The following is a 10,886-nucleotide window of genomic DNA, read 5'->3' on the forward strand; positions in this document are numbered from 1 at the left end:
GGTTTTGATGGATTTGTTCTTTTCTATATGCGTTTTCTAAGCAGAAACCGCTTGCTGGCGTTATTATATTAGTCTACATGAGCTTTGAAAAACTAACCATCTCCCCTCAGAGAAGCAATGTTTTTAAAATCAAAGACAATTACAAATAAATATATATATTATACAATTTATTTATTTGTTTTCAACATTTAGATTTTAAAATTTTTCAAAGATAGCTTTTATCATATAATTATATAATTTAAAATCAATTTTGACCTAATCTTTCATATATATGGATGCCTCAATCATGTTTAGATGTAAATTTAATCATCTCATCCATCACGCTTTTACTTACATTAAAAAGCAGATCCACATATTATAGTTGACATCAAAAGTGTTAGTATATCTCGAGTCATAATAGTTAGTGTAGGGAAAGTTTTTCAGTATGCCAAAATATCTAATTTTTCAATAGTATATTGCTAAAGAATTTTTGGATAATACGCAATGTTGATATAATTATAAAATTAACATTAATTTGTACTTTGACTTACACGCTACTTACTTTTGAGTAAGAGCGACCATATATGCGACTTTTTTTTGCATGAACTATTGAAACTTACCTCCAGTTTTGAAATTTTTCTAATCCTTCTATATTTTTATTTATAAATACTACACATTTCAAGTAAAAAATCTTGAACAAATTCAATAGAGTTAATATTGTTATTAATTGACAAATTTTCATCAATAACATCAAAAAATTTTTATAGTTTATTAGTTTTTGCCCTAGGATTTAAGATAATAGTTTCATAATAAAATAAACAATTTCACTTCAATATTTTTAAAATTTTTATTCTATTTGTCTAGATATATTCTAGAAAATATGATGAGACTCATATTCTTAAACAAAAAAACTTATTTCTATCATACTATATATTATTTGAATAAGCAGTTCAACAATACATACCTAAACAATTATTCGTGGTGGTTTTCAATGACTCTGATATATTTATTAAAGTCATAGCTATCTCTTAATTTTGAAACTTTTAAATACACTTATATTATTGTTACTATATAATCATTTTTATAAAAAAATATATAGATCTATATTGTTAATTTTATTGATATAAAATTATAAGTTTTGTATTGTAAAACTCATCTATTATATTATATCATATAATTAAATAATTTTAAATTAATAATAAATTAACATCTAATCACATATTAATATATATTTATTTATACAATAAAATTATATATCAATATAAAAAATATTTATATACATTTTTCTGTTTTTAAATGTGAACACATAATATTTTTTGGCTAGTGGGAACACTTCACTTTTTTATTTTTTGCCGCTAGGTTTATCAAAAGCAGTGTAAAAGTACACTAATGGTTGAAATTCCCCAGTTATGGTGCTGGTGGGTTGTTTGCCGTTGGATCCTTAACCCTTTAACAAGGGTCAATCTCGAAGGTTGATGGGGAGTCTTAATCAAAGCACTAAATAAAGTATTCTTCCCCTTTTTTGAGTCGTTTCTTGACTTTGATGCCTTGTCCCTTGGTGTTAAAACCGCGTGGACTCCACCATGGCGGAATTATGGATTGCCTTTTGACGTTTTCTCTTGAACAAATATGGATGGATTTAACTTTGGCCTAAGATCCTATTCCCACCAGAGGTTTGATGAATTTTCAAATTGATATCTAGTAATTATTAAAAACTTATATTCTTATTTATAAATAATTAAAATTAATATAATTGATTAATATCAAAAATAAAATAATTATTTAATTAATATATATTAAAATACTAATTTTTTTATTTTTTTAATTTAAAAAACTAATTATTTTCTCTCAAAATTAAATTCTAAAAAATTATATTTCTCTCCTTAGAGTTTTAATTTTTCAAGGTAATTTACCAGCTCTTCAGTGCTCTCTCTCTCTCTTGACGATGTCTCCTTTTCTACTGTTGCTTCCTACTCCATCTTGGACGTCGATCATCCAACTTTTCTCATCTGAGACGAAGACGTAGACTCAGATGAAGACAAAACATCTTCATCGACAATAAAGACAACGTCTCTGTCTCTGACGAAGATAACTAGAAGATTGACATCGAAGATTAGTGTCAAAACCAATGCCAAAGAGGGAGACATCGTTGGGAGGGAAAGATAGCATCAAAGAGTCAGTTGTTTATCAAAAAATTACCTTGGAAAATTGAAACCTTAGGGGAGAAATATAAATTTTTAAAATTTAATTCTGAGATAAAATTATTAGTTTTCTAAATCAAAAGAGAAAATGAGAAATATTTATTATTTTTAATATATTAGTAGTTAAATAATGATCTTACCCATGTAACTAACAAATTATATTAATTTTAACAGTTTACAGATGTAATTTTGGATTTTTAATATTTAATGAATATCAGTTTGAAAATTTAATAAATCTTAAATAAAAATAAACTTTTTTACCTTTAACTTATTAGATGTAATAGTTGTATGATTAATTATTGAAAATAGAGTTTGATCTTATTAATGTAGTTAACACAATCTCGAAGAAAAAGTTTGACTCGAAAAGGTTCCTCCTAAAAAAAAATTGATGGATTTGTCCCTTTCTATGTGTGCTCTAAGCGGAAATTGGCGGTGGTCTTGACAGAGAAATTATGTTAGTTCACTTGAGGTGGAAAAACTAATTGTTACACATACAAAACCGATGTTTAAAATTTGGATGGACCGGTTGGTCTAATTAAGAACCAGTGGTAATTCTGATTTAAATTATGATTAAAACATGTTTTATCTATCCAACTAGATTGACCCGAGGCTGATGTGATTGAATCATGTAAGGCCACGATTCATGTATTGTGTTAAACCAATGCAACTCTTGACATCAGCATGGATAAAATCTATTACAATAATTTAATTATTTCAAGTATTGTGTCACCAAATCCATTCAACTGATTAGGTTGATCAATCTATAGATCAACTCTTTGATGTGATTAATTCTGATTGAATTAAATTGACTTTTCATGTGTAATCAAAATCCTACGAATTTAAACAATGACTTGAAAGCATCCTATACAAAAATAATTTTTTTTTTTTTTTGATATAATCAGTTCTCACTTGCATGTAATTGCTCATGCATATCATATTGAACTGAATTGAATAGTGTTTGATTTGAGTTCAACCTTAATGCATAAATAGAAAACTTGAGCTAAAACTTATCTATCTGATAGAATTTTAGTTCAAACTTGAGACATCTCATAAATTTTAAAAAAATTATATTTTAACTCTTATAATTTATATATTTATCAATATTCATTAACATGCTTTAGAATGTGATTATCTTGATTTGTCTTTGTGTATATTTCCTTGTGAAGTTTGATAATGATGTGTGTTGATGCTTGAATCTTGGTTGGTTTGAATCTTAAGGTATGCACACTTTTTGGTATCATGAGAAAAGAGATTGATGAAACATTTTTGTGTTTGTTTTGTTTTTGTTTTTGTTTTTATTTTACTCAAGGACGAGCAAAAGATAAGTGTGGGGGAATTTAATAATGTCATTAATTGTTATTATTTTGATTTATAATTCCCTTATGTTATGTGAAAATTTAATTCAATCTAATGAAATTACTTGTCTTTTTGCATTTAGAAAGCTTTGAGCATATTTGGAGTAAGTTGAGCCAAAAAGATGAAAAACTGGAGCAGATCTATTAATCTGGAAATTCCGTGATGCTGACTAGGCGTGGGCACGTGAAAGACGAAAATAGAATGTGAAAATAAAATCTGGACGTCCAGATCAGCTGCAAGGGTCCACTAAGTATCAAGATTTGCTTCCTAAAAAAGGGATAATTATTGGCTGGAAAAGAGGATTAATTGAGATGGATAAGGAAGGATATTTTTGGAGTAAGGATATACATATCTTTTCCTTTCTTTTTGGGAAGATATGTATCACTTTGCTTGGTTGGATTATGAGATTAGGATTGATTTCAATTTCCAGATTTTTAGTAGGAAGATAATATATATACTTTTATTTTTATTAGAGAATCATTAACCATTGTAATTAGAGAATTAGAGAGCAAAATATGGTTTACAGTGGTTGAATAATTTCTCTTGGTTGAAGGGATCTGAAACCATGGAACTACAATGATTGTGAGATTTATTTTTGTTCTTTAATGCATCTTTTTAATTATTTGAGTATTAATTATCTTTTTGAATTATTTTTCATAATTGTGTTGGTTGATTTCTAAGGTACGTAATTAGTTTATCAATTAATATAATCTTTCATGATTATCTTTCTGAATTATTTTTCATGATTGTGTTGGTTGATTTTTAAGGTGCATAATTAGTTTATCAATTAATATAATTTATTGCTAGTTTAAGTGCTGAATCCATAATTGTTCAATCCATCTAATTGAAGTGGCAACTAGGTTTATCGTTTGCTGCATCAGAAACTATAAATCCTGGGAAAATAATCAATTAGATTAAATGCAACATCGTACGTTTGTGTTGTCTTGCTTTGTTGGTCTTTCTAATTCGTAATGCTATTGTTTAATTAAATTCGAGATCGTATCCGAATTATTAATCAATAAGGGTTAATTGGAATACATGTTTTTAGTTAACTAATTGTAAGAAAGGACATGTAAATTTAATACCATAATGAATATTTGAATAATTAATTTGATATTTTGTTTCGATGATCAATCGTAGTTCCAATGGTGGATGTGACCGAAGACCAAGATTTATTAAATTGATTTATTCCTTTTAGATTATTTTACTAAATTTTTATTTATTATTTTTCATTATAATTTGCATTCACTTCAAAACCTCCTTTTTATTTCTTTGTGACGACATACTAATCAAAGCTCTTCGAGGGAACGATCCATACTTTCTTTTATTATATTTTTGTTGCAGGAATTTACGATTTTAATTTGGATGTCAACAACAGCATGTGCCAAAAGCCGATATACCAATAATAAAAAAATCTACTTACAAAGGACAGATTTGTGAAGCTAGCTAGGGCTAGATTAGAATTGAGTTGCTTCAGCTAAATTTCAACTTTAGATCAAACAAGTTTCTATTTGAATCAAATCCAATCTTATCTAGAGCTGCCAAAAAAGCAACAATGGTTTCATTGTATTTGTATTGCCACTGATGCTTGGAAACAAGGTTCAAAAGTGCCGCGAACGGCATGGTCCTCCCATTGCAGCTCGTCCCACCATTGTTGTTCTCCTTTGATGAGGACTCTTCCTTCTTTTGCACTTTCAGAATCAAGTGGAAGAGTCTTAAGTTGCGGGCATCCCGTTACTTCCATTTCCTTCAACCTCAAGAACGGCAAGGCATCCTGATTGATGCTCTTCAAGTTTTCAAGACCTTCTAACACAAGAAATTCGAGTTTTTCAAATGGGGGACGACCCTGCACCGTCTCTGGAAACTCCTGAACCAATCTCCCAACACTGATAAGCTCTTCCATTTCAGGGCAGTCAGATATCACAGCACGCCTGAGACTGGTAGCGAGAATTAGCCATGTTAGGTGCTTCAATTTTGAGCAAGACTTTATGTTTACTTCACAAAGGCTTCGGAAGCCACAAAATCCTTCTGGGTTTTCCGATCCGTCTTCACAATCAATTTGCAGCTCTTCCAAGTTATCACAATTTAGAATGTCTAATTTCCTGAGTTTCTTTGTCAAGTCTAATAAACGGACTTTGATGGACTTTGTTTGGGTTAAGTTTTGAAGGCGTACAGATTCCAGAGAGCTCAGCATTCTGCGGGAGGTCAAAAGTCTCTCCAGAACAAGAGAACCGTTTATGGTGATGTCTGAACTCTCCAAACGTTCCAGACTAAGCACCTCTTCTACCAAAGATACCTCATTTTGTCTCAGAGCACCGCATCCCAACATCCTCAGGACCCGCAACATTGCCAAGCTAGATATCAATCCCTGCGGAATTGTTTCGAGTGCAGGCGTATCCTGCAAGTTCAAACACCTCAGATTTGACAAGGCCTTCAACTCCTTCGGAAGTTCTTTAATAGAAGTCCTTGATAGGTCAAGAAGCTGTAATGAAACCGATTTTGCAATCTCTGGAGGCAGCTTGGTTAGAAAGGGGTTATTTGACAGCCTTAGAACTGTGAGACAATGCATAAATCTGAAGAAGTCGCCATTGATAACCTTCAGTTTGTTATCATTAAGAAACAAAGTATGAAGACAATGACCTGGGGGCGTCTCTGGTAAAATCTCAATTTGATTTTTCATCACTGACATCTGTCGAAGTCCTTCCCATTCTCCAGCTTTAGGTGCTTCTCTTAATCCATTACCAGCTTTAACAAGAACATTGTCCTTTTCCCCGTCATTTTTCATAATCCACAAAGCCAAGTCACGAGTAATGCCATTTATCTTCACACGATCTTCTTCTTCTTCTTCCAACAATCCTACATAGACAAGTTCGCCAATTATGACGTAGCCACGGTCGTGAGCTTTCTCATCCAAGAATCCTTTTCCAATCCAAAAATCTATCAAATCCGTCCTGGAAATTACATGGTTTTTTGGAAGTAAACCGAAGTCTTCGAAACATAACTTGAAGTCTTCGGGCAAATTATCGTAACTTGACCTCAGGATCAGGTACACTTCCTGCATAGCTGGGAATTCATGGCCCTTTGTCCGCATCTCATCGATGGCGTGATTCCATTCCTGAGGTGTCTTCTTGTGAGCCATGGCCCCTGCAACTTTGTTAAGGGCCAGTGGCAAACAGCAACATTCTTCTTTTATGATTTTAGCAAGCTCTTGATTTTCTGGATGGCTGTTAAGAGACCAATCTCCAACCCTACTTCGGAATAATTCCCAGGCATATTCAGGATCCAAGCATTTCACTTTGATCATGTGAGCCTTCATACGTCCACAGCCATTCATCACAAGCCGCGTTGTAAACACAACCTTCGATGAAGAAGCTGAATCTTCGAGTGGGATACCAGCTTCAGTCAAATCAACCAATAACTTCCAGTCCCATATATCATCTAACAGCAACACCAGCTTCTTCCTCTTCAAATTCCCGTGGATTTCCGTAGCTTTCTCCAAAAATTCTTTGGCTTCCCATGTCTCATCACACAATTTTAGTTTCTTCCCAATCTCATCTTGAATGTTTTCACTGGTTTTATTGGTGGCCGTTATTCTGATCAAAGTGATATTATCAAAAGTCTCAAGGAACCTGTTGAAGATTTGATTCAACGCAGCAGATTTGCCAACTCCTCCTACTCCATACAGGCCAATAATCTTCACCTGATCTTCTTCATGACATCTCAGAACTTCATCAACAATTGATTCCAACCCAACTGTTGGTCCACAAGGAATTTTATCATCCATTGGATCATCCCGTTTCCGATCAGCCACCACCCCGAACTTCGTGCCTTCTTTCTTCAAACTCCTCACAGCCGCCACCATCTCAGCTACCCTTTTTCCAGTCCTGAAGCTTGAACACTTTTTATTATTGTAACAAAACCCTGCAAGGCATAACATCTCCACTTCAGCGGAGCCCTCTGTTGCCAGCTCATCAGCTTCGGGTATGGTGTTTTCCACCCTTGAAAACCACCCTTGCACTTGGCTAAGCCGCTCACTTCGCGGCTGTTTCTCTTCATTGTCAACTCTTCTACACAGATCGTCCCTTACTTCAACCAGTCTTTTCATTTCAGCCTTCAAGAAAGCAATATCTCTTGTGAGTTCACGTCTATACTTAAATTTCCTAGAAATATACCCTATACAACTAGATAAAGTTGCACTAACTGCGTCCCCAGCTTGTTTTGGGATTGAATCGCAGTTTCCCATGGTGGGCAAATAAGATTTCTAATATGGAAGAGTTACAGGAAGTTGAAGAGGGAAATGAAGTAGACGTGAAGAAGTAAGGAAGTTGAGAGGAAGAAGGGATAACAGTGATGAGAGTCATGAAAAAGAAAAAACAAAGCTTCGGAGGATTAAAAAGCAGCTTTGAAAAATTGGCATGGTTAAACAGACGAGCAGAAAAATTTTAGGAATACATTGTATTTTTCCAGAGACTTTGGCAATAATTACCAAATTTAAGGGAGAAATGAAAATCGGCCATCTTTTTGAGGGATGTTCAACTTCTGTGCGTCAGTTGAGGTTGTCGCTCATACAGAATGGAGTGCGATTGCAGAGTGTTGAATTTCCATAGCATTTGTTAGGGGCAAATGCCAAATGCTATGGAAATTGGAAAAGTTGTTTCCCGCGTTAAAGCCGTGTGGGGTCTGTGGAATTTAGAGGTCCGACAAGGGTGCATTCCATCACTATTTGGACTTGTTAGTTCATGTCATTGGATTGTTCTTTTATCGTGTTAATTCGAATTTTGGGTTAGAGACTCTTAATCTTAATTCGATTCAAAATAGAATTATGTCAAAGTTTTTCAACTTTAGCCCAATTTAAACTATATTTGGGTTGACTTATCCAACCAAAAATAACCTGAAATTGTTTAATGTTTTTGCTATCATAAGTGATTGATTATAGTGAGCTCGAACTTAGGCCTTTGAATTAAATATTTTTAAGTTTAAATTTAAGTTTGAGCTTTAAAGTGTTCGGCTTATAAAACTCATGAGCCTAAAATTTTTTTATATGAATGTAATAAAATGATGTTGTTCGACATTGTTTTAATTATTTTCACTTACTATAGTACTAATCTAAGGGCTCGGACACCTTTAAAGTGAGCTCAAGCTTGACTCCACTCATGTTGAGTCAAGTTCAAAATTAGGTGGGTTTAACTCAATTTCAACCCTACTTAACAGTATGAACTGTGACTAATAACGTAGTTCTAGGTAAGTAATAGAGAAAATAACAACTTTTTTAACGTAATTCGACCCATTGCTCAAGAAATATTTTAGTCACAATTTGGTAACATTTTTTTATTAATGATATTACAATCTGGGTAATCTCCTATTAGGGTTTAATAGAGAAAATAACAACGTTTTTAATGTAATTCGACCCACTACACAAGAAATATTTTGGCTAAAATTTGATACCATTTTTTTATTAATGATATTATAATCTGGGTAATCTCCTATTACCAATGATGATCTACTAAACAATAGAGTGTGTAATTTTAATTTTAATATAATTTTATTTTTACTTATTAATTTAAAAAAAATCTCATTAAAATAATATTAATAATAATTTAAAAAATCTCTATAAGCAACAAGATAATAAGTTGATAAATAAACATTTACTTAATTAATGTTATAATTTGACAATATTTAAAAACACTAATATATTATCGAAATAAAAAATATTTTAGAAAATAAACAAAGCAAATATTTAACATAGCATTTGTAGTTTAATTATTTACAATATTAATGTGTATTAAATAACTTTTTAAAAGTATTTAAATAAAATAATATTTTAATATTATTTTATTACTGACAATTAAACATAATAATTATTTAAATATATTAAGTTTATCAAATATAATAATAATTTATATCTAATCATCTTTTAAATAATTATTTTTGTAATAGTCTTTTATTTTTTATTATAAAATATTAATTGAATTAAATGGATAAGGAGAGTTATAAGTGAGTTGCTTGTTTATCTAAACCGAGCGTCAGACCTGGTTGTTCAAGCCAGGACATGAAAAAAAATTTTCATTCCAAGCTTCGGGCCTCATATTTTTGTTTCGACCGTTTTCATCAAAATTCTTCTGGGCTTTAGACTTGTTTTGAGGATGCCCATGTATCTTTAAAAACCTACAAAAACACCCCCTTAGAATCACATAAAGGTTAAAAAATGTAACAAATACAACCTGGCGCTCAATGAATTTGATGACCTATTGAGCCTTAGGCTTAAACAATCTTTTTTGAAGTCTGGACCTAATAATTTAATGGGCAAAATTTTTTCTCCAAGCCGGCACAAAGTCTGAATTCTATTTAGCTTAAAATTAATTGTTTGGGCCGAACAAATAGACCTTGCGCTTGCCCAAACCAATAGTGAGACCTATATACAATTATTTATTTATAAGACAGAGAATGGGTTAATTGAATAAGTTACATTGTCTAGATTCTTGTACATTGAATATAATAATTTAAAATAAAAGTTACTAGCAAACTACCACTATCATTCCATATCGGCAAGATTTAAAGATGAAACATGATCAAGTGAATCACGTAATTGTTAAGATTTGTCCTTCTTATAGTTTTTAGGTAAAAGAACTTGTGTCCATGTTGTAAGTTGTCATGCAAATAGATTATATAGCTAATTGCTACATCCAATTCATATAACTAGTAGTCTCTTTAGTATCATTTTCGTGAGTTTCATCGATGAGTCATTGCTCAGAATATTCGGCTCGGATAGGGTATCAACTGTAAAGAGGATCATGGACTATACATACAATTCGCCTTCATTATTTTTTTAAGAGACATCACATGAATGATACACCAATACAACAAAGGCTACCCATCAACTTCAAAACAAAACCAGTCCCATCGAAATATCCTTTCAAGACATTTACTGGCAAAATAAAGTCATAAACACCCAAATGTTAAAAAGTAAATCATATGGATCAATAAGACCGTAATCTAAAACTCATAAAAACAAAAGTTTTATGTCATGATAAAGTTCCATGTAAATGCTTATCCTAAAATTACGGGTCAAGATGGATGAATACAAATAATCTTAATTTTTTTTCCTCATTTTCAAACCGTGTGGACTCCACTCCTCTTACTAACTCTTAGCATGTTTTTCTTCCAGGAGAAGCCTCATTTGGTAGAGTATGTATTGGAGCAAAGATCAATCATGAAACTAGTATAGATTAGCATAATAAATCACTGTTAGGGTTTTTCATTTCAATAAGGACATATCAGAGTTCTAATGTGTACACTCAAAGTTTATTTAAGAGAATGTAAAATTGAATTTAGCTTCCTTAACCGACTGAT

General features: G+C 31.8%; 1 protein-coding gene across 1 annotated transcript; it reads right to left on the reverse strand.

The window, feature by feature from the left end:
- Positions 1 to 4,916: 4,916 nt before the first annotated feature.
- Positions 4,917 to 8,273, reverse strand: LOC123201300 (probable disease resistance protein At5g63020). Its single transcript, XM_044616744.1, has one exon. The coding sequence runs from the start codon at positions 7,777 to 7,779 to the stop codon at positions 5,098 to 5,100; it is 2,682 nt and encodes an 893-aa protein (XP_044472679.1). The 5' UTR covers positions 7,780 to 8,273; the 3' UTR covers positions 4,917 to 5,097.
- Between the last annotated feature and the right edge of the window lie 2,613 nt (positions 8,274 to 10,886).

The sequence above is a fragment of the Mangifera indica genome, chromosome 18 (assembly GCF_011075055.1).
Source record: "Mangifera indica cultivar Alphonso chromosome 18, CATAS_Mindica_2.1, whole genome shotgun sequence".
Lineage (NCBI taxonomy): Eukaryota > Viridiplantae > Streptophyta > Magnoliopsida > Sapindales > Anacardiaceae > Mangifera > Mangifera indica.

Excerpts from the sequence above, each read along its gene's own strand:
- LOC123201300 (XM_044616744.1), bottom strand. The coding sequence starts at position 7,779 with ATGGGAAACTGCGATTCAATCCCAAAACAAGCTGGGGACGCAGTTAGT.